General features: G+C 36.2%; 1 protein-coding gene across 2 annotated transcripts in view; it reads left to right on the forward strand.

Annotated features, from left to right (window-relative positions):
• PTPN3 (protein tyrosine phosphatase non-receptor type 3) overlaps positions 1-25,485 on the forward strand; it is a gene marked incomplete at both ends in the record, with an annotated part of 166,115 nt that overhangs the window by 89,103 nt on the left and 51,527 nt on the right. For both annotated transcript variants that reach the window (XM_081996839.1, XM_081996840.1), the window contains 4 exons: positions 6,979-7,099; positions 11,410-11,497; positions 17,282-17,370; positions 22,574-22,637. In XM_081996839.1, the coding sequence (XP_081852965.1) occupies positions 6,979-7,099; positions 11,410-11,497; positions 17,282-17,370; positions 22,574-22,637 (362 nt within the window). The remainder of the gene's footprint in view (positions 1-6,978; positions 7,100-11,409; positions 11,498-17,281; positions 17,371-22,573; positions 22,638-25,485) is intronic.

Raw genomic sequence — 25,485 nt, forward strand, 5'->3', positions numbered from 1 at the left:
TTCTAAGAAAAGGAATGCTGGCGAGGGTGAGCGTTCAAGGAAGGTTTTGCTTAGTGTGCAAGTCCCTCAGGAACTAGACGTAAGAGTTTGTTAGAATTTTGGGAATGCCAGAAGGCTGAGATCTCGGAGGAGGAGGTGGGCTGTGAGATTTAGACGAACATCAACAGCAACTCCGCAGTGAGAGTTGCACCACATAATTCCCCCATCAACTTTCTTCTTGCCTGGCTCTTAACTTGCTTTCATTTTGCCCCTCTCTCTTTTTATAGCAATTACATTGAAACCTCAGACTTCCTAATTTACGGAGACCTGCCTCTTTTCATAGCTAGCATTTGGGGATTTTCTCCCCAGATGTGTGAGCTCCCCGCCTATGCTTTTTCTGAAGAGAAATAGTGTTCAGAAGGACATCATGTAAGTGGAGAGATTTGCTCTGAGGTCAGTCACCTGTAGCCCTTGTGCCCCAGAATCCAAATCAGACTGGATGAAGAAAGAGAACTTTGACCTGAATTGCCAGTGTTTGAAATTATTTACCAGTTGTGTTGGGTAGTCGGAGGATTGTGTGCATGTCCCATCTGTTCTTCTGAAGCCTGCAGCAATGCTGTTCACTCACAGGTACCTTTCATCGTGTCTTGTGGTACCTGTCATCAGCAGTACTGGAGTGTTACCTGTCTGGTGGTAATGAAACTCCCAATAAAGGATCTGCATGGAGAGATCAATTGAAATACACACCCATTCTCTTCCACATGGTTCACTGTGGTCTAGATTGCTGCTCTTGAGCTTGCCAGCATCTCTTTGTACAACAGCTCTTCTAAGACTGTCCCAATAGTTTATATACAGCAGCTCTCCAGCTGTTTTGGATTGTTTTCCTTTAATTATATTTTACAGTTGTGCTAGGCAATACAGAGGCCTATGAGGTCAGGATATCATTACTTTAAGTATTGTTTGCCTGGTGTTCTTCCACTATGCCACAAATACTTTTTTTAATATGTAACACTTCAAAACAAAGTGCAATGCTGTAATCTCTGGAGTGGAGAACACTCAGATTGGGATATTGGCCGATACAGTAGCTGAAGGAGCTGACTTTCTACAGTGCCTCATGGACTTGGTACCGTTCTTCTGTATTTTTAACATGGATGAACCTATTAAATATTTTTGTGTAACATAACTAAAAAGGGGAGAAGAACAGTTACGCAAGGTCAAGGTCTGCGTAGTACAGTATTATACTCATGATAATGAGTAGTGGTGAATGCTGAGAGACAACATATATGACAGAACATTAGAGTAGTTTTGAGATGCATTGGTTCTGCAAAACCTCTTAATGTTTTGGGAGTACTGATAACTATTCCCTTAAGTCTTTTATCCCCATACTTTTTCAAAATGAATACTCTTTGTACTTGGGATTGTGCTTTGCTTTTCTCAATAGTTTTTCTGATTGTGACTGTATGTTTTTTGAAGTACGCGCTGTATTTGACATGCAGAAATAGCAACTCAGTATAATTTGCATTTTCTACTTTGTTTCTTCCTTTTCATTGTGATGTTGTTGTTGTTGAACTGTGTCTGCGTTTTGAGCTGCTGATTTTTAATTTTTTTTAAATAAAAGATATTACAGTGACTGATTCATTTTTCATTCTGGAATGGTAATAGATAACTTGGAGACCACCATTGTGTATGTACAGTTTGCAATTTTTTTTCTACAAATGTTCCTTTGTTTTTATTAATGCCCAATTTCTCATTCTGTCTTACCACAAAGTGACCAGCTGTTGTAAGTGGTCATAACTGATTCTATGATAGCTATTTACAGTCATCTCCAGACTGAACCCCCTTTTTTAAGGGCTCTTGAGCATGAAGCATTATTTCCTTTTACAAAACAGGTTAGTTTTATCCACGATAGCTAGTTCTACTTGTCCAGTAGGGACATCATGCTTGCTTACTCAGTGGTTGAATAGGTTAGATTTCATGCTCTCATCCCTATTGGGATACAGGTTCCTCTTGTTGAAACACCTTTCCTCATATGTGAGGGTTTTGGTCCTTTTTGGAGTCTCTCTGATAACCATTTTCAACATGGTGTGTTTAATCTCTGCATCTACATGGATTTTGCTCATTTCAATGTTCCTTTTTAGTCTCTTTTTAATGTGTCTACATTTTTATGTTGGTTCCTTGAAACTTAATTCTGCTGTAGTGGATTATTTTCTGATTTACAGAATATAGAAATATTACAGAAATATTTCTATATTTCAGAAGCATTTTCATACCTGAATACTTTACAGTTACTATTGAGAAACAGTATCTGCTCTAGTTTATGCTATGCAGTGCATCATCTTTCTTCTGTTCTCTATTTGTGCCAAGAGCGATCACTTAAAATGTCTAAACTGATTGAACTGTACAGATTAGGAAGTATCTTTTCTTTTTGTACCTCAGTGTTCATCTGAAGATCAATTTATCATTAGCTTTTAATATTATATTTCACTCTCATTTCAGCATATCAGTCATTATTACTGTCCTAATTTGGAGGCCAGTCATGTGACCCTAACTATATTTTAATCCTGGATTGCAATTTTCTACCTGAGGATTTTTACTCCTTGATAAAAGTCAAATTAGTGTAGTAACTTGTATGCTAGACTCGTCCTGTTGTTTGGTTATTTTCTGTTCCACTGGGAACCTGATCTGCTTATGTAATTATCCTCTTCTAAAATCAGGCAACTGAGTTCACTTTTGTGTTTCATTCATGTCGCCTAAAATATTCAACCCTGCAAAAAGTTATGAATTCAATATGAAACCGCTTGATTTTTTTCCGGTACACTTCTCAGATCTTTAGAAAGTTGATATTAAACCTGTTTTTAAGGACTAGCTTTTGTAGGCATTCCTTTGGACCAAAATGTCCATGTTATCTGTAACTGATTTCCCATCACGCTTAGCCAATGAGCCATTCATACATTTGCCGTCTGACGTGGGTAGTTACTTGGAATGCCCATACGTAGAAATAGGTTCTGGTGCTATTACTTTGCAAATTTTTTTATTACTGTTTACAACAAAACTCTCTAGAATTGGAGACCAACTTTTCTTCTGTACCTTGAAGGTTATCACACCGATGGGAAATAGATGTCGATCACTCTTTAAGTTTTATACAAAGCTAAAGGCTTACCTTTTCTACTATTATGTTTTCTGGGACTGCCTGTGGAAATCGGGCCAGATTGAAATGCTGGTATTTTGGTACTGTTAGCATTCAAAAACAATAAAAAAATTAATTTCTAAAACTGGAACCAAACAAGTATTTATCTTGGTCATGTAGCAGAAAGCTTGGATGTTATAACTTCATGTAAGTAAGAACCACAGACAAATTTAGCTTGGAAGGGGCTTCTTCAAAGTCGGATCAGGTTGCTCAGGGCCTTTCCAGTTCAGTTTTGCATTTCCAATGCTGAAATTTCTGTTCTCTGTCAACTTTTTGATCTGCAACTCAAAGAAGAGTTTGGCTCTGTCTTTCTTGCAGCCTCCCTTTGCGGTAGTGGAAGACAGAAATAAGATCAGTGCTGCTTTACCTTAATACCACAGTCTGACTGACCAACGGTTTATTGGAAGAAACCACTGAATGAATGAAGCCTCAGTAATTACTGTAAGAGTTGTTGACATCAGTGGCCTTTTTGTTGCTTCTGTATGTGTCAGATCTTCCCCGTATAAAGCTTTCTTCTTCCCCTCGCCCCTCTTGGTACAGCGATTTATCTGGTATTCAAGCTTCTCTTTCTAGGCAAGACACATGTGTACCCGTAGAATTCCTATTGAAATCTACCAGCACTACATAAATACACTTATTCCTGGTCTTCCCTTCCTCTGTATCTGAATCTTAAAAATGTGTAACTTTTTTTTTCATTTTAGTTAGTCCTTTTCTGTGGTGCCTTCCTGCACAAAAGTTTTTCTGCTGCCAGGAGAAAGAGACAAAATATATATACCCACCACATTGTTCTAACTGAACAAATCCTTTTTACAAAGTCTGAAGGAAAGATGGCTTGTTTAGGCTTCAATAAGTCATAGGCAGTTTATATCCTGTGTAAACATTTATGATCTCAAGATTTTTATTTGTTTTCAAGTGTTTGTAAGTTCTTACTGTATTGACAGCTTGTACAACTACTGTTTTGGTAGGTCAACATGGAACTTCTTCATCCATGGAAAATCATTCTGTGGCTACTTGGCTATTGCATTATTCTTTTACTAAGAGTTATAAAATAAATGTCCTCTTTTTATTGACTATTGCCTTTTAAATGAATGGTCCAGCACGTTCCCTTCTTTAAAGTCTTTCATATTAGATATAGAACTCTAAAATATGAGAATATGATATTCCAATAACTGATTTTTTTTTTTAATTCTTCCTTGGTTCTATTTTCTTTCATTTTACTCTTATTATAACTGGGAAAGAATATAATTAAAGAGCAATGGTTTGCTAGAATGGAGAAAGGTAAAAATATGCTTTTTTTTATTTACTGTAACTTTATGCTCATTGAGTCGGTATCTGGCTCATGTGATCAGAGCAGAAGCTATGCTAGGAGGACCTCAGATTAGAAATAGTCTTTAATATTTCCTGCCCCTCTGCTTTCTTCTGGAGAAAACCAGTAAAGAGGTAGAAACTTCATGGGTTTTTCTTCTTACTGAGGTCTTGATATGCCTTAACTTTTGTTTTCCTACTTGGATAATTAAAACTTGCACAAGATCATTAGTCTTTCAAGATGTCTACTAATCAGCATTTATAGTTTCTCTTTAACTGTGACGGTTGGCTGGGGAGTTGGAGAAGCAAGTAGTACTCTGAACTGCTCCCTTTGTTGACATGACCTCAGGTAGGAGGAAGAGGAAAAAAGACCAGAGCAACCTCCGTATTTGGCAAATGAGCAGGAAGACTCTCTTGTAATGCATGAAGGAACAGCAGTTACCTTCTTTCGAGAAGGTAAAACTACAGTAAAAAAATATTTTTACCTAAAGCAAATAAAACGAAAGTGGAAAATTACATTGTCTTATTCCTGGCAATCTGGCCTCTTCCCATTGACAAGAATGTAATTCAAGCTAGTTGCAACAAACCTTAAAAATGTAGACTATGTTTCTTAAAAAAAGATGGGTTGTGTTAATGGCTAAAAAAGTCCTCAGTCAACTACTGTCATCTGTGAAATTGTGTGTTTTATTTTTACACTGTTATTAACATACCTACCTTGTTCAAAAAGTTTTTATTTTTTGTTTTTATTGTTATTGCCTTAGTCTTGGCAGCGACTTGGACTTTTGTTAATATGTAGATATTCCTAAAAATTATTTCAGTTTCTTGTTATACTTCTGGATCTTCAGTCTTGTTTTATTTTGGTTTTGTTTTCTTCTTGAGATGTAGTATTTGACAGAAATATATGTTCAAATATGTGTTTTGGTTCTAATGGTAAATATTTAGTCTTTCGCCAGCAGTTTTGCTACCCAATTTAAAATTCAGGCTACCTTTAAAAAGAAAGGGCTAAGCATTGCAGGAACATCTGCATTCAAAGTAAATTACCTACTGTTTATCATTCCACCTTCTTTTTTACACAAATATTTCCCTTGATACTGACAATTAGGTGTGCAACTATATTAGCTTCTGAGCGCATTTGCCTGGGAATTGTTTTTTATCACAGTGACTTCATTTTCTAGGCCATAGAAATCATGCTTTCTGAATATGTGAGTGGCAAATATTAGTTAGCCCCAGCATTACAGATACTCCCTAGTTATTGTAGCTGTAAGTTATTTCTGAAGTCCACAACTTCCCTCTGGCTCCCCACCAACCTGAGTCATTTAAATCACTCTTTTATGCTTTGCATTTTCTGGAAAATAATGGTGATAGTATTGTTCCTAAAAGTATGATCTTTAACTTTGATTTAGTTGAGGGGCTTTCTATGCTGAATTGTTTGCAGTCTCTACAAGCACTTTATTTTGTGTTAATTTACAAGAAATACAAGTAACTTCTGTGAAGCTTTAATGTTCTATAATAACTCTTTTACGCTTCTTAGGGAGAAAGCATATTACTACAGGTACTAGTGATTTACTTGAGCAGACCAGCCTTTTTTGGGTTTAATATCTTCAACTAATTTATGAAAACACAGATTGCATGAAATATATGGTTTGAATTACTTGCTTAATTGAAACAAGGTAAATTTGTGGCAAACAGGCAAGTACTTTATTTGAAGCAACCTCCCCGCTGCCCGAAATCTTGTATCTTTATAACAATTAAAAGGTTTGTGCATGTTTTACAGGATATAAACTTATGCTGACCTAGCTTTTAAAGAAAACTTGCATAGACTGAGGCGATAAACTTATGGTCATTTATACTTTCACTTCTTTTCAGCTATACCACCAACTCTGGATAAGAATTAGTTTTCATCTAGTAACTTTTGAGGGGTTTTTTGTTTGTTGGTTGGGGATTTTTTTAGTTTATTTGGCTGTAAACACATACTTACTTTTGGTAGCGTCTTGGTAGGATAGAGCCACAGTTTGTAGTTTGAACAATTTTTACCTTAGAGTCTGAAGAGCAGATGCTTTGTAAGTGACAGATCTTGTTGAAGACTTCTTATATGTTATAGTCAAGTAAATGTATATCAAATTGATTTCATTTGCTGTCTCTTACTGAGGCAATGTGGTTTCCTTGGATGTCACAGTACTGCATGTCTGTGCTGACATGGCATGTAATGCCTGTCTGGTGGTGTTACAGCTTGTGATGCAGAAGTGGGGCTATATAAGTAACTAAAGTATTGAGTCATTCAGCGCCTGAGATTATAGTTATGGTAAGCGTATTTTGAAAAAAAAATCTTTCTTCACTGATGTCATAGAATGTCATACAGTGTTCAACACTGCTTGTCTGTTGGGAAATAATTACTAATTCCTGCATTTCCCCATATGTGTATGTGTTAATGAGGAGAAGGAATTCCTTCTAAATAATAATCAATTAACTATGAAAACTTTATGTATATGTTTCTTGTTTCCTAACAGCACAACTTGGAGACTATAATGCTTCAGTACATCATTCAGGATACCTGTCAAATTACAACTTTATACCAGAGCAGAACAAAGATTTTCTTACCAAAGTAGAATCGCTACATGAGCAACACAGGTAACATTAACTTTTAGTTCTCTGTCACGTCTTGAGTTTTTAAAGGAAAAAAAGATGCCAAAAGGAAGATTTAAGTTCTTATTAGTTTCAGTACAACAGTTTTATTTCATATAGCTTCTATTAAATGAAATATATGGTTTTATCATGTAGGTGCTAGACTAATCATATTCAGAGTATGATGCCTATGTGTCAAAATGTTTAAATAAATTTCTAGCTATAACAACCAGTAGATCAATTAGCATTATGCATTATTAATGGCAACCATCTAGAACGCTGTACTAGATGTTTGAGGGTTTTTTTTGATCAGAGACATTTGACCGTTTCTCAAATCCTATGTATTTTTTTGTCTATCAGTAGAGGCGGTGTGTGTGAGGGGAACCAACCGTGAAGTGCTTCAGTTAACATTTGTGCTTTCTCTCCACTCCCCTGAGTGTGATATAAAGGCTACAACAGATTATCCCAGTCAGTCCGCTGCTAATTATTCTTTCTAACCCTGCTAATTTGTCTCTTGTAAGACTGCAGCTTTAGAATTGTTGGTGTTGATCCGCTACTCACAAGCTGAATGCAAATATGTCAATCTAAGAAATTGTCTGTGAGCATTTGAGCAAATGAAATCCGAATCTCTATGGTCTTGTTCTCTCTCTGTGTCTTTACTGCAGCAGAGCTAGTTCTCCACACTCCTAGTTTCTTTGATTTATAGCCTGAAGTATCTCCATTTTCATCTCCCCCTGATATTTCTCAATTTTCTTTTTGTCATCTTTCAGTACTCTCACCTCTCCTTCTTGATTTTTAACTGCTAGTGGGTGTAGTGAGTAGTTCTGCACTTGGTGAGTGCTGCCTAGCAGTCCAGAACATGCACATTGCTTTGTTATTTATGGGGCAAAAGAGGGATAACCACTGAACTCTAACTGCAACAATTCCCTCTGCGTAGGTACTCATCTGGACTGCTTTCCTAGCAGTTCATGTTCAGGAACACAACAGCTGAGGTCTCTACTGGAAACTGCAAATTAATTTGGCAGGAGCAGTCTCAGAAGTTTTTAGGGGGGCACTTGTAGACAGGCATGAGTAACTCTACTTTTCTTTAGGAAGCAATCTTCTCGGAGACCACTGAGGGAAGATTTTAAAGAGTCTTGAAGTGGTTGGGTTGAACTCATGTATTTAGTGCTATCGTAGACGCAAATATAAAACTGGTTATGTCCTGCAGAGAAAAGACTAGAAGTTACCATTGGTCCAGAAAAAGGTGTGGTGGGGTCTGTGGAAAAACCCTTTTCCTTTCTGGGTCCTTTCAGTGAAATTTATGCTCTCATTGAGTGTTTTTGGTAGAGTGAAGCCTTGATGACTGAGAAGTTCAACTGCTGTATTTGAATTCATGTAGGTGGTGGTAACTGAAATTCTGAACGAAAATACCTGCGTAGACTTAACTGGGAAAAATATTTCTTTATTGTTTTAACACCTTTTTTTTGAAACTTAACTCTTCAGGCCTATTTATTTAGGAGTGCAGGGAGAGGCAGACAAATTATTGTATATCCTGGCAGTATTTCTTGCATTCCCCTTTGACATTCATAGTGAATACTTATGTCTGAGGCATGGTTTTGTCCAGATCAATGCCAGTAACATACTTGACACGAGTGGTTCTGGTGTTCACCAGGCCTTCTGAGAAGGAAAGACAGAAAGGGAGAATTTATCTTTTTAGAGTTTCAGGAGAACAGTGTTGTTTTGGAATGACATTTCTGCTGATCTGGAGTAAATAATATTTGCTGTATATCGTATGGGATATCTGTAAATTTTTATTCCTTTTAAATTGGCATTCTTAGATTACAGGACTGCAAAACCAGCCCTATAAGCATCTATTTTTTTTCATTCTTTAGTGTCTGTCCTTTGGGACACTTTCACAAAGGAAAATTAAGAGGGTGGAATTGCTGAAACACAATACAGACTTGAGAAGCCATGCTACATCTTGTATGTCGTAGCTCAGTGCAAGTTTTTTTTAGCTACTTTTTATGTTGTTTTGCAAAATCTGAGAAAGTAGCTCTATGAACATGTTCATATCAGGCACTGTTCAGTGGACAGTAAGTAGCTGTTGAGAAAGGAACTGTTGTCATATTGAACTGGTATAGCTTCAGAAATTTTCCTTCTTTGTTCCTCCCTAAATCCATAGAGGGATTTTTCTGTATGTAGTTTGTTCTAACAAGGTTTTCCTACCATTCTTTGCTTAACACATAAGCAGCCTGAGGTCTTAGGATGTGGATATTATCCAAATTGGTAATGTTTTTGTAGTGCTTGCTAGATCTAGCCATCAGTTTGAGGAGAAGGATGCATTTGAAACTTCATATGATGTTTACTATTCCAGATGATGTTTGTTAGCCATTGGGTATCAACAGCTATAAAAATTAGGAGACACTAAGACCACTTTCCTCTGGCCTGTTTATCTCACCGAGTAACTACCACCTGCTTAGGGATCTCAAGGTTTCATTTCATGTCTAATTGAGTAGGGAGGTGTAACAACAGGAAAAAAAAAACCCTAAGTCTGTGCTGAGATACTTTTTCTTGTTGTCCCTTCAAGACACAAGGCTTGATTGGTCTGGTGTAGATGGTGTATTGAAACTGAGAATTAAAATATCTTGTTGGTATGCAATGGACTTTCTCTATCTTTATGAACAAAGATCTTGATCAAAATTTAAAAAATGAAAATAATGTACTCTTGCAAACATTTTCAGCATCCTGTTGTATAATAAAATGATCAGTTTATGGTTTTTTTTCTCCATCTTTCTGACACAGTGAAAGAGATAACGTCTACTAATATTTTTCAAAAGGGAAGTGACAGTAGTCACTGTAGATGTAGATCTGAGTAAGCCATTTATCTCAGGATTGTGACAAACTGCTCTTTTCTTGTCTTTGCTATTCTTTCCAAATATTGTGACATCCTCAAGCCACACTGCTGGCAATGGCTTTCCATTTCAAGGTGAATTTCAGTTTCATGGAGCATGATGTAATATTTCCTAGAGTGGCTATTTCAGGGCACAGTATTTTGATAGACTGGAATTTGAAAGGATGGATATTAATTGGAAGTAATAGATGTCCAGCTTTTGAGGTAAAGCCCCTTTTAAAAATGAGAATTGCCGCCTTATGTGGAATGCTTTTGTATCTGGAGTTCTTAACACAATGTTATGTCAGCTTTTTACAGGTTGTATTTAATTTGCATTTGATTAATGTAATTTTATGTGTGTCATTTTAGAAGCTCACTTAGCAAAGAGTTGTTTTTACCTGCCCTTAGTTGTAGATCTGATAGGATGGTATGGGATGCCTTTCCTGCTTCAACGTGTGTAGATACTGCACACATCCCTCAGCCACTGCTCCTGCAGTTACTGGAACACGCTGCAGTGCCCGAGTCGCTGCTCTGTGCTGTGAGACCAGGATCACTGTGGGCACAGCACCATGTCAATAAGCGGTGGCAGATTCCAGGTTAGAGCTGCTGCTGGTCTGATCGGTTCTTGACTGGTCTTGGTCCTACAGTTGGATGGAAGGGGCTACTTTCGTTATCCTGCCTAAAGGAATCTTGGTTAGGCCACGTTGCAGTCCCCTCAGATGAATAATTAGCAGGCTGCATGGGAGAGCCAGCTAGGTAGGGGTTACTGTTGGATTCTTTGTTTGTTAAAACTCCTGGTAAATTCCACTTAGCCCTTCCATGAAGATGTATAATCTGTTTGTGTGGGGATTTTTGAGTTTTTGTTTCTGGAAAAAAAAGTCTCAGAATCATAGAAGCTTACTAGGAGATAGAATCCTTGTAAGTCTTGCAGCCCATTTCACATCTAGCAGCAGGAGAAAAAAGTATTTTAGTACTTACAGTTTTTAGACAAACCTAGATAGCTTTTCCTCAGTGATTTTCATAACTTTTTAAATCTTCTTTCTCCCCCTTATTTTTTTAGTACATTCCTGCTTCTAATCTTTCTTCTACATTACTTCCTTCTGAGAGACTAGGCAATATAGAATATTTACAGATACAGCTTCTTGTTAGAAAGGAAGATTTTATAAGGGAATCGTTTCCTCATCCATTTAAACAAAAGAGATACAAATGATTTTTCTAAAAAGAACTGGTCCAGAATGGCTAAGGTAATAACGTGTATGTGCTCGATTTTTGTGAGGAGTTTAGGAGGACCTACACCAGTGAAGAACTTGTGGCACTAGTTAATGAGGTTTATTTGTCAGACACCGGGCTGTGGGATACTTGTGTTTTTCTGCATTTGGAGTAAATATAATATGTGTTTTATTTTTTCCTATGGTCCATATATATTTCTTTTTCCCTCTTTTAGTGGCCTCAAGCAATCTGAAGCGGAGTCCTGCTATATAAATATAGCACGAACACTTGAATTCTATGGAGTGGAATTGCACAGTGGTAGAGTATGTTTACATTGTGATTTTTTCACTTGGAAAAAAATTGTATACCTTTTTTTGTTTACATGAACTTAACAGTAAAAACAGTAGAATTTAAGTATTGACTTTATCATGTGTTATTTTTAATTGAAGAGTAGGGTAACTTTTCAATAATTTCTGTGTAACATAGGTGCTGGAATTTAAACCAAATAAGCTAAATCTTCTGGAAAGAGTAATAATGTATTTTTAAGATAAATTGTTTCAATACTGCTATATATTTTACTTAATAATTTTGCTAAAGTTTATGAATGTGTTAGCATGAAAGAAAATTAGTGCTATTTAGTGCTATGATGTAGTTGGCAGGTGTTCTAAGAGTTTACTTTCTCTCTGAATTTCTAACATAGTGTTAAGAATGTAGATTTTTCTTTTATTCCTCTATTCCCTGACTCCAGCCTAAATATAAGCAGTATTTAACAGGGTGGAAGGTGACCACTTAAAATATATTTGAAGTCTTTCAGATACAGGGTGTGCATTGGTAAGAAACATGTCCTAGTATTTCACTGGCTTCTGGGATTTAATTGTTTGATTACACTAGCTGTCTGAGATGAATCCCCAAAATACTACTTTTTTTTTAATGCATCCTAGTGTGCAAGTTACTACTTGTGCTTTTATGTAACAGCAAATTATTTTGGCATAAAGCTTGTAGTATAAAAACTTAATGAAGTGTAGTGCAGATAATTGATTTCCTAAATGAAGATGACTACTGTTTTTCCTTTTTTTTTTTTTCTGAGATTTGTTACTAATCCTGACACTGAGAATTCTAATGAAAAAATCATCAATTTCTGTAATGATGGAAGGGATAGAAAAGGACATTTTTTTTATTTCAACATGATGTTTTCTTCTGTTTTTTCTTTATGTTACCACAAATAAGTGAATGTTGCATTAGATTTCTAAGAATCCTTAAAGTACTCCTGTATAAAGCTGCTGTAGTTATATTCATATTCATGAAATAGAATGCTCAAACAGTAGAGGCCTTTTTTAAGGATGGAAAAAAGTACAAAGGAAAGGAAATAATTGAATTGATCAAAATATGAATTGTCTATGCTCCTACCATCTGATATTAGTATCAGGAGAGGCAACTGTTATGTGACCACCTGTCAAAGGTGGTCACATATTTTGGTACACGTGCACTGATTGTGGGTAAGTAATCTGGTGTATGTGAACAACTTTCTTACGTTCTTGTGTCTTCTGACAATTTAAAGGTGAATACCTTTAAATGTAAATAGGCGTCTTACTAAATCTGACTTTGGTCATTGTCCATTGGGTCATCTGTCACCTTTCTGCTGTATTGAAGAACCCTTTACTGTCACACTTGAGATTTCCCTATATGCACTTAACTTGATCAGTCTACGCCTTTTAACTTCTGTCGTAGCCTAGTATTTTGATAAGCCAACTTAAGTTCCAAGACTTCCACTATGAGACTATTCTCTTAATATTCATGAGATGCTGTTTCTGAAAGTTTTTCAATTTCCAACATCCTTCCTGAGTTGTAGGCCACCGAACTACATGCAGGATGTCAGCAGTGGTCATACCAGTGCCAAGTAGTGAAGGTAGTTGAGAGTGAGTTCAGACATTTTCAACTAACTGAAGTTTTATTGCAGTGTACTGCGCTGCTCTGTCTGAGTGGAAATACCTTCTGGAGATACCTGCCTAAGGAGTGGTTTGGGGTTTTTTTGGGTTTTTTTGTTTTGTTTTGTTTTTCTAGTGCATTGTTACATATTTAATGACCTGGGGCTCACAGGTTGTCAGAATATTAGTCATGAGCCCCTACTCTGCCTGACACCAAACTGTATGATCTGAATCAAATAGAGTACGGATTTGAATCAAAGCCTTCTCTATTCGAGGCTGCTAGGATGCAGAGTGGCTTGCTGCTGTTTCAATCCAAATTAATATTTTTATCACAATTAAATTTCTTGGAAGGATGAAAATATTTGAAATGGTCTGGTTTTTGTAGCACTTGAACTGAATATCTAGACAATTAGAAGCTGCTAGGAAGGAAAAAGAAAACAAAATAGAAAAGGTCATACCACCTTTTAAATCTGTATCTTGATATAATTTGAATGTTGAGTTTTGTTCTCCCTTCCTTATCTCAAAGTGGGTAATGGAATAAGAAAAGTACAGAGAAGGATAAGAGTCATGAATGTTTTAAGGAAAAGCCTTCTGTAGCAGGTGAACAGCATGGAGAATGTGGATAATAAACCTTTTTTTTGTTTGTTTGTTTTGCTTCAGTGGCAAAAGATTTAAGGAGCTTCAGTCTCCCTAGAAAGAGACAGGTTTAAGCAAAAGGAACTTTTTCTATGTGGCTGCAATTGATCTGTGGGGATTACTGCTGTTTTAATGGATGACCAATGTGAAATAGGTATCAAGAGTAGTTGGGCAGTTCAGTGGAATAATGATTCACTGGAGTCCATTAAACAGACAAAAAGCTTCTGGTCCAGGAGATCCTCTAGCTGTAAATCACCAGAGGCTGAGAAGGGGGGTTATTAGCAGAGGTGTGATTGGTTGTGTCTGGAGTTTTGTACTTCCAAAACATCACATACAAGTGCTGTTTGACCGAATGCCATAAGGCAAACCTTTCAACCAACACGTTATTGTTGATTATGCTCCTGTAAGAAAAGCGACAGCACTGGATTATATCAGAGTGGACATTCTTGCCATTGTCTTCTGGTAGATAGTGTTCCATTTGCTGAGTGCTTTGCCTGTGCTGCAGCAGGCCTGCAGAAGAATACCCCTCAACAGTTGGTCTCATTTGGGAGCCCATGTTGGCTGTAAATGACACTTTGCTGAAGTTTGAAACAGTCCATTTCTGAAGCTTGTAGTGAAGGTTAAGATACCTCCCCGCCAATATGCTGCTGCTTCACAGAAGCCCAGCTTTGGCAGGGTTGTTTGCCATGCCTCCTGATATCTTCCCCCCACTTAGTACTGCTCTTAAATCATCCCTCCAGTTTTGTCAGATCCCAGTGTTTTGAACAGATCTAGCAGGAAATAGTTAAACTGTGGCTTTTTGAAAGGCTTCATCTCTCTGGGTCCTTATGATTCAGCTCTTTGCTGCTAAAATAGTCTTGGTGCTCTTAGATTGTGTGTAGCAGAGGAACCAGGTAACAACTGGCTTTTATACTAATGGCCAAAAGAAGCTGGTGCTTCTCTTCTGAGAGTAGGATACTTTTGGATAAAGTTTCTTGAAGACAGATTAATATCTACTTTCCTTAATGTTTTATGGTACAAAGTTAAGCAGAAGTCAGATGTGAGCTTTCTTTTTAGCATGAAACTAAACATGAAATTTCTATTAGTGAATTAATATGAGCTCAGTTTTTATGTGCAAACATTTCTGCTTTTCTCTGAGGATAAATGTGAAGTGCTAAAACTGTAATATTCAAAAAATAGTATTAAGAAACTCAAGAGAGTGAATTCAGTATTTGAAAACTGTATTGAGATTTCTTGAATTCCTAATCTCCTTTTGGCTCTGGAACCACTATCTCATCTGCTCAGTAATTAATCTGATGTTAATTCATCTTTCATTTTTACTCAGAGAGACGAAGATACAAATTTCTTTGTAGAATCAGTATTTTTTCTATATCTACAAAAATCCAGATGGTAATTGTAAATGAAATCAAATGTGAATCAGTATTTAACTAGCTAGATGCCTGGCATGATTATTTTTATCTTTATACATTTTTTTAATGATTATTTCTCTAAAGAAACAAGTAAAAAGAATAGTATATACATGTTATTTCTTAGTTGTGCGATTTAACAGCACAGATGTTTTGAAAGGGAAATAATTGCATGTCTACATAATCTTTCTTTTGGGAGACTGTCTTTCTTTATGCTAGTCCAAAATCTTGGTTTTGGATTTTTTAAGGTTTAACACAAGAGAATTCATTATAACAAATAGCATGGAAAGCCAGTGTTTTGGACTGGGGCAGAGGGTGGTAGGGAGTGAACTTTGTTCTGACAAAGCTACCAGGGAAAATAGAGTAGTTTAGCCTAATTAATCCCTATCAAGTGTTTACCTAATCCTTTATTTCTGCTAAATCATGGAGGCTTTCAGCTTTTTCTCCTAAAGCTGTTTTTTCTTCACAGTATTGATTTTTTTAAAAGCAAAAACTTGGAGTAAGCTCCCAAGTACTAATAATCAGGTTTCTGCCCTGCTTTAGGTTGGCTCTATCATGGCAGGGGCAGCTAAATTGCATGCAATTCATCTCCTGCAATACCTCCATTTTCTCCCCAAGTATTAAAATAAAGGGGTGCAGTTCTGGATTCCTGTAATATGCTGGCATAAACTGGCGGTTCAGGAGCTTCTTCCGATGGAGATTCAACCAGCTCCTAACAGCAGGTCTTGGCAAAGTGGGGCAGCGGGTTGCTGAGCATTATTATTAATAATTTCAGCTGATTCTGGGCTACCTTGATGTTAAGTGTATTTGGACTGCTATCTACCTAATGATTTTCTTTTATTCTACACTCAGAGATAGGACTGGTATTCCTCTCATCTTGTCAGTATTCAGTGTTAATACACTACGTATTAAATAGGTTATGCTCATTCTCTATGAACTGCTGTGGTATTTCACTGGAAGTTTATAAATTGTGTTACGAATTAGGTTCAGCTTCACTCATTCATATACCTGTATCATGCTTCTATTCCACTATTTTCAAAGGATTTATTGTACACTTTCCACAGTATAGTTAGAGCACATCCTATCTGTTCTATTCTTCTATACTTTACTAATACAAAGAAATTGGGATTGGACACACAAGAAAACTGTGTATTCTCTGAGCACAGAGTACCATCTAGAGGAGCAGCTAGGCTACTGAAGACTTTAAGAGAATCCATTACCCTTCACCATCCTTTACAAAATAGTCTGAAACTACTTTTGAATCAAACCTGATGTTTTAACGAATGGGTTCTACACTTACATGTGAATTTATACACTTACATGTGTTCAATTCTGTTTAGAAATTTGTGGAATAATATATTGGTACATGTGGATCATAGAGAAATAGGAACCCAACATTTGTAACTTTTGTAACATTGGTTTGGGTTTAAAAATGGACCATTCAGCATCCTCCCCTGGCCTTTTTTTTTTTCTTTCTTCTTTTTAACTCAAGTGTTTGTATATATGTGTTTCCTCTTGAGTATCTCAATACATATAAAGGGTTGTAAATTTATGGATGCATTTTTCCAGGTGAGCATATTAAGCTAATATACAGTTTTTGTTTTAGTTGACAATGGATTCAGTTTAGTGCATCAAATATTCATGTACACATGTATATTCCTCTAGCATATTCTCATATGCAGAACTGTGGGCACCTCCTGCCCAGTTTTTGTTGGCAAGACCTTTTTGGAAAAAATAAGGTCCTTTGTCTTTTTAAACAGCTTAGAATCAGGACATTTGTATTCAGTTCCCAAAATTCTGTGACATTTACCTGACTGATCTTGGGAAGTACTTCAACAGCTTTCCTATGCTTAAATTAATAATGCTGGACTTGAAACTTTAGTCTGATACTGACCTAAAGAATATCTAGTGTAGTAAGATGAACATTACAACTTGTTTTAATGAGTGGAAGTTTATAATACCTAGTAGATAACACTGAAGGAAAGAGATGCAGGATAAAAAAAAAAATCCAAAAATGTGATTGAATTTTTGCCTCAGGAGTAGCCATTTAAGTATAGAAAACTTGAAAATGTGTTTGTAAGTAGATGAATGGGAATGACACAAATGGTATCTGTGTTCTTACGGTATTTTGCTTTTGCAGGATCTCCATAATCTAGATCTCATGATTGGGATTGCATCTGGTGGAATTGCTGTATATAGAAAACTCATCTGCACAAGCTTCTATCCCTGGTAAAAGCCTTTACTAATTAAGAAATATGTCTGGTCTTTTCAATCTGATTTCCATTTGCTTTAACATTTATTCCAAAGAAGCTTACAATACATAAGCTTGTTCTTTATGGGGTATCATGATATTTCCTTGCGTTGACATAAAAACGAGACCTGTTGCCTAGGCTTTTAATTCTCTAAAACTTTTGGACTCCTTACACTGTGTGAAGTCTTGAACAAGTTAATTCACATACAAGTCTCAATACAGGATTAAGAGGATGCTGTGGTCTTAGAGATTTGCTGCTGTTATACCCAATAATATGTCTTTTTTTTAAATCAGTATTACTAGTAAAGCTCAACAGCTAACGGTCTGATCATTTTGTTCTGTCATTCAGCAAGAAAATACTTGCTTCTAAGAAAAGAAATGCAAGATGAGTTATTTGGAGTTTCAGAGTTATTTGAAATAGGATAATATAATTTGGACAAATTTTTAAATGTCATCAAACAAGACTATATAATGTTAACAAGTTTTGGAGTCTCCAGGGGAGACAGCTTTGCGTTATTCTACGATACATTAGAATGCATGATAGTGCTGTAGAGAATAATCTCCACGAAGAAGTAAATGTGCACAAGTTGTCTAACATGAATGGCCTTAGAAATTAGTTAAGATATAATAATTTATAGTATTTATGGGCTTTGTTATTTATACCATACTAAAAATGATAATATAAATTAGAAATTATACGAAAGCTGGGCCTTTCCTTAAGGTTTTTGGATTGGATCAGGAAGAATTTTTCCCAGTCTTTCTTTTTTAAAATAAGTATGAATTTGTTTTGTATACTTGATAAAGTATACCTTTATCATGTTATGCATAATTCCTTATGTAATTTGAAACAGTTTTCCTGGAGAACTTTTCTTATTCATGACAGAAAAGTGCATTCTAATAGGTTGTACTTGCTTCTTGTTCCTTAATTATATAAAAAGATACTGCTTATCAATATTCCATAAATACTTGAGTCATTCCATTCTTTCATTATGAACCCAACCTAACAGGTATTTCCTATGGGAAAGCAATAAAATAGGTTTTAGTTTATTTTTAGTGGAATGTACAGCACAAGTCTGGATTTTCCTTTGTTCTTTGCAGTGAGTTGTCTTTCAACTCACTTGGATATTCTGTAACCATCCTAAAAGTATGTCAATAATACTCTCACACAGCACAGTGACATCTTGTATTTTTCGATCTCTAATGGACACTAAAGCATGAAAGAATTTTATCTTTCATCTTTGTGCCCTGAGCTCTGCCCTTTCATATGTCAGTCTCTCAGCTTCTTTAAACAGCTGCAGGTTTTAAAAACTGCCAACTGGAGGCACGTTTTCTGTCTTCTGCAAGTCTTGATGTGCCAACTTAGTGACCGAAGGTATGAATGGATGACAGGAATCCTGAAAACCATAGCAATGGCATTTTAAAATCTAGGTCTGTATGATTTTTAGCAAAGGGAAAGAAAGCTTTATAGCACACAAGGAATCTACAACTTCCTGTGCTACTTACTTTTACTCTTGGAGAGCACAGAGGAATAAAACACAGCTGCTAAATCACTATTTACAAAAACCTATTCTCATTTATGAAAAGAAACAGAGGGGAAAAAAACCCACACTGATTTTTCCGTTCAAATAATTTCCACTCTAAAAGATGAGGTTTAGGCAGCAATATTTTTCAGCTGACAGCTAATGCAATTGTTCTAAGCTTTCCTACTGTCTCTCTAAAAATATCTTCTTGATTTGAAAGGAGCAAAATCTCACTACATAGGGGATAATTTTTTGATATTTTATTTCTGGCTTCTTGAATGAATTGGTCATAATTCTTCATGCAGGAATGGTGTCCACTCCCTGCCCCCCAAAAACAAACAGTTGCCAGACCAGAGTAGCCTGTAGTGTATTTGTAGTGTACACTTTCAATTTCTTTGTAGACCTCAAAGCAGGATATATTTCCGTAATGCCTGGAGTTTTAATGTATCTTGGTTGGGCTGCAGGTGTGCAGTTAAGGAGATTCCTTACAGAACAGTATATGCCTGCTAATGCAAAAAAAGAAAAAGTAACACCATTTATAGTAAGTATTTTCTCTATGAGCTGAGCAAGCTTCACCATAAACGTGGTAGAACTCAAGGTGGCAGCAAACGCCATCAAAGCACTTTACTTTTAGGAAAAAATACTGTGCAGCGTTAGTGGATGACAACAGTACAACTATGCCATATGGTAGTAGTCAAAGGGGACCAAAAGTTTTCTGGAACAGCGGCAGTGAGAGAGTACTGCCTTGGCAAAAGGAGGATTTTCAATTAAAGCAACCTACTCAAGGAGCTGACTGATCAGTCAGAGACAATGCAAGTCGAGGCAGGTTTAAAAAATAACTCTGGATTTAACACAGTATTTTATATGCTCTGGGAAATTATTCTTGGGGGTGCTCAATTGTTTTGTTATCATCTCCAAATCAATTTTGCAAGTAAAATATTATCTTAATGGCAAAAACATACAAATGCTCTGTACATCAGCAGCAATTAAGGTTGTGTGTTAAATACTATTCAGTGTATACAGTTTCTTTGCTTTGAAAACTGTAGAGAAACTGCTAAAGGAATGCATTCTACATTGCTAGTTAAAATTTAAAAAACAACTCAACAGTCTTACAGAGCAAATTTGATAGAACCTTTCCTGCTGAATCTTCCAGAGGCAAATTATAAGACTTTCAGCTATAAAAACATTTTTGCTTCAAGTCAAAAATACCAGCTATTAGTACTGAGTGCTAGGAGAGAACTGTCAATTTGATCAGAAATGAATAATTCTGTTGCCCACTAAGTGACAAACCTATTTTGATCCTTGTGAATGATAGGAAGACAGGACACAAAAGAGGTATCATTATTAATATGCTACAAGTATTGAGTGTTTTGAAAGGAAGCCATGAAATCTAATCATTTGTGAATGTTGCATAGTAACTGGACAGGTTATTGGTGAGTGAAGGAAAGCTGAGCCACCAGTTAGAATAACTGCGTTCTATTCAGATCATGTTCTGGATGTGGCATCTTCAAGCACTTGTTAAATCTAAATCCTTTGATACCTTAATCTCTTGGATTTTTTTGTGGATTGTGCTATATGCGAACATTCACTCAACTTGTAAGCATAGCATTGCAAATGATTTTTAGTTAATGTTAAATAAAACTGTCAGATTAGCAAGTGTTCTTTGTCACTGAATTAAATAGGTTTAGTTGTACTTTAAGAAGAATGAATGAAATTGAGAAGGATGCTCTGCTTAGAGGACAGTCAAAATAAAAGAGACAAGGCCCTGATTTGACTTGCATGGTTATGTGGTCATGCAGTGAATCATGTTTTAAAAAAACAAAAAAAAAAAAAGAGGGGGGGGCAGGGAGGGATTGAGAGAGTTTGGGTATTTTGGGATGCTGGCTACCTTTTTGTTGTTGGGTGGAGGGGTTTTTGCTTAGTCTGCAAAAGTTAGTTTTCTGTGTCCTGCATTTCTGCTGGCTGTACATTAGGGTAGATCGTGACAGCAACTGTGTAAGCTGAGAATGACTGAAAAAATCTGTTGAACTTTAAGTCAAGAAATGTGTTAAGAAAGAACCAGAAGCACAAAACTTGTGGTACTAGTACAGGCACTAGGTTTAAGAAAGGTTTTATATGTAAATGAGTTGCACCTCAGTAAATGCAACTGAAAGATTATATGACTTATTGGGAAGTTCAGACTCCAGAATTTTTAGATGAGCAGTACAAGTAATTACCATTTGAGGTAGCAAGTCCAGTGGCACAAGTATTTCAAGAATTGGCCTGACAGGAGAGGTGGATATGATTTAAACTTTCTACTAACCTGCACAACAATTTGCCCGGTCGCCAAAGAATGTTGGGAATGAAATTCCTGTTTCTTTGTGGTTCTGTAAGTGACGGAGAAAAGCATTTTCAGAAATGGGCATGTGTTCAGTTTTACACCTCTTTTATGCAGAAGGGGGGATTGTTTCTTCCATTGCCTTTCTTGTTTGTAGCGGGCAAATATACAAATCCTGTATGAATAAGGAACATTGCTCTATAATGAAAGTGTATCCCTCTCATGGGCAGTGAGGAATGAGTGACATGCTGTTGCCCTGCTTCCTGGGAGTGATGCAAAAACTGTGGTAAGAACTGCGATGACCTTCAATATAGTTCATACCTGATGAGATCTAAGGTGGTGTGAAACATCAGTTGATGAGAATGATCTGAGACTATCATGGTGTGTAGATGGTGTTTTTCGGACAGATGTGACTTGATCAGAACTTATATGGATGCCTTGGGAAAGCTATTTGATTCTAGCTGATCACAGATTCCTTTTTACAAAATGTGTAAGTTTTCAGTTATTGATATAGAAGTACTGTAGAGAAAATCTAGGTATTTTAGACCAGTCTTGTTTTGCTGTAGGAAGGTGCGTGGGTACCTAGAAGTTTGTTTAATTTAGCAAAGCTGATAAGCATATAATTAAAATGAAAATTGCTTGAACACCAATTCCAACTGTAATCCTTACCTTAGAATATCTTTATTCATACTGTGTATATGTAGAAAAGAGGTATTCAGTTCTGTATAAAATTACCACATAAATTATGCAGCAATGTTAATAACTGAAGTGAAAAATATATTAACACTCATTCTTACAATTTTCATCCTTCTACAATTATGACTTTAACTACAGTCTTTGTTTAGTTAGTATACAAGTACATGATATTTTTCACATTGTGAAGCAGATTCTGTGAAGTCTGGGAAATTTCAGGTGTTGTATGACCAACTTAGGTTTAAGTTAGGGTCTTAAATTTTGTTCCTTTAGTCACAATTGTCATGTGATTCTTAAGTTATACAAACCTGACACATATAACATTTGTGTGGCTTAGTAAAGAATGTCATCAATTTTTTGCTGCAAGAATAGATTTGGTGGGAGAGAATTTCTATGTGAGCTATTTAAAGAGTAAATGAGGAAGAATCTCAATTTTTAAATGACCTTTCCTTAGCTAAAATTTTTACTTTGGGTTTCTTTACACCTATTTGTCACCGAACGTGGGAGATGGTTGCATACTATATCATATTATACATAATGAATATTTAACAGCTGTAATATTTTAGGCTTGCTCTACACAATATTAATTTTCATTGCTTTTTTTCCTTCTAAACATTGTTTAGTATTTCATAGTCTGTTTCTTTCTTTTAGGGTGAACATATTAAAAATATCCTTTAAAAGGAAAAAGTTTTTTATACAACAACGGCAAAAACATGTAAGTAGTCATTTCATTTTGTTTTGCTCAAGTGGTCATGTTCAGCTGTTTTTGGTCTTAAATGTTAAGTCAACAAAAGGCTCTGTTGTGTTAACTTGAAAAGGACAGATCTGCAGCTGAAGACATGAGGTTGGAAAAGGGGATAGTGCATCTCCTGCTACGTGTAACATGGAGGTCTTTAGAAGCTGGCAAAATATATGAAGAGATTTGACAAAGCTGATGTACAATAGAAAATGGCAGAGTAGTCTTCATAATGCGGTGTGCTTTTTGCAGAATGGTTGTTCATATTAAGCTATGTAACAGAAAAAAAAATCTGGATTAGTGTATTGTACTGCCACAATACGAACAAATAAATTAAGCTATCTTTTGAGGAAGGGAAGAAAATATTTAATATGACAGGAAAAAATACGGAAATTAGTGACCAGTAGATATATAGATAATTCCATTGAGGACAAAACTTAGATAGTAAAAGGTAAGTGTTAACTTACACTGAAGCTTTATGAAGGCTCTTGTAGTAAATGAGTTCTTAAACTGCTAGGAGCTGTTGTTACAAGAAGACCTCTTGACCTTCATTGGTGTGAGGGTCTGCTGAACACAGATTGCTAGGGAGGCTTGTTTTACCCAAGAGGACAGTATTTTCGTTTTTTCTTCCCCGTACCTCCCTGTTTGGTGTGTAGCTCCCAAATCTGATGAATGTGCATGTATGTACATATTCTTAATTTTCAGGGCTCTTGTGTAAGCAAAGTTAGTATCTAGAGATAGTGTTACTGCACTAATGCTTACACACATAGCATGCACTAAATGAAACTGTCTTCTCTTTTGAGAGAGAGTATCCTAACCCACCATAAAGGGGTCTTAAGTTTTGTGTAAGCTGTAAGTTTCTAAATATATTGTTTATATGTAAACTTGCCTCAGTCTGTTCAAATGTATTTCACTATATGAACGTATCATGCTGAGAGCGCTACAGATCTGTAGGAAAAATAAGGCCAGCCGCATGACCTTCTTACTCTTTCTCAGTAGATATGAAAAATCAGACCGGGTGTGCTATTAAATCTCCAGATATTTCTGTCCTTGTCAGCCCCCTGTGCCTGAAATTTAGGGCAGCAAGTCTGCATGCCTGCAGTACTCCAGTGTTACTGCTTTGAAAAGCTTGCTGTCACAGTGTGATGGGAATGAGGGGGCGGCTGGACTACGAGGGGGTTTCTCCAGAATGGTGGCTCGCTTTGAGGGGTTCATGAGGGCAGATGACTGAGGTCACGTCAGTCTTTGGATTTTTCAGATCTTTGCTTGGAAGTACAGGAGGGACTAGGTAAATGAGGCTACAAGTAAGGAAGGTGGAAGAAGGTGGGGAAAGCAGAGCAGATACTACATATTAATAGGCAAGATTTTACTAAAAATGGTGACGGTGCTGTAACGTTTCAGGGTTCTGTATGTCATATGTAGATTTATTTGCAAAAATCTACAGAAAGTTCTCAAAGGCTATGAATTTGCAGTCATCTGGGATATGCCATGTTTCATTGATTTATTCTCCTTATTTCTCTTACTCCTTTTTTCTTTCCTTATGCCCCTGTCCTGAAGACTTATGTCACTGTCCCTGCTACTCACCCCCTCTTTTACCCTCTCACTGCTTCAGCTGTTTGATCAGCTACTTGATAGAAGTACGCAGTATTTCTCTTTCTCCTGAAGAGCTACGTAAGGACTGAGGAGCAAGACTGATGAATCAGTGAATGTCCGATGCTATAAAAGCTTATGATATGTAGACTTAATGAAGGGTGCAAGATTTAAGGTAGGAATAGGAACTATGGTGGTTTACAGGCAACATTTTAAAGCTTCCAGCAATGAAACTTTATGTTCAGTGTGCTTATGTAGTGCTTAAAACCAACTTCATTTTCTGTGTATTTAAATACGTTTTTACTTGCTCTGCTGTAGATACTTTCAAATTCTCTGTGGATGGAATAGGTATCTATCTGATCAAATTTCTTCTCCAATGCTAAAATAGCAAGAGACTCACTGTAGCTATTGAGAAATGTTCCCTTTACCTTAATGGTCACAAATTTCTCTAATCCTCATTTCTTGATAACTATTAAAATACCATTCTTTTGGAACTTGAGAATTATGATAGGCACTAGTTCCTTGGTTCCTGCTAGAACACTCTTTGTCTTTAAAATGGTGCATTGATTTGCAAGGTGGCCTATTAGTGAGCCATATGGTTTTGTTAACAAAAGATTTTGTTAATTGAAAAATTGACTATGTTTTTCTGAAACTTCTGAAAGTATTTATCCTAGTATAAGTCCATATTTAAACTTTTAGCCCACTTATAAGCTGTTAAGAAGGTTCTGTGACAACAGTTGGGAAGAACATACTTGTGCCTTAGCAAGACTTATTACTTTTTTCAAACATAGGTTTAAAAGGAGAATACTAGATGTACTTAATTCCTTAGCTTTACATGATGGCTTTTCAGTATAATTAAGATGTTTGGATAATCTAATTTTTATGGCAGCTGAAAGACTAGTACTCTAAGCTGACAAAAATAATTATATACTTCCTTTTATTTGTCTTCTGTAGTGTAAAGTAGTGTAAAATGCATTAAATAGTATTCACCCAATAGAGGGTATGTAAGAAATGCCATTTGTCTTTAAATCTTTAAGTGATATATGCTTTTGATATTGCAAGAAATTCTGAGTTAAAATTTCACTATGCTTGCACACTTTATTTTATATAAGCTAGTTAGAAGCAACTGTGGTGAACTGACAAACAGGTTGATTATTCCAGCCAAAATGGTCAGTAGCTACTTGCCAGCAAGTTCATTGCTGGGAACAAACAAAAGGACAATGGCCACTAGAAATCA

This window comes from Phaethon aethereus (assembly GCF_964289735.1).
Source record: "Phaethon aethereus genome assembly, chromosome: 2".
Taxonomy (NCBI): Eukaryota; Metazoa; Chordata; class Aves; order Phaethontiformes; family Phaethontidae; genus Phaethon; species Phaethon aethereus.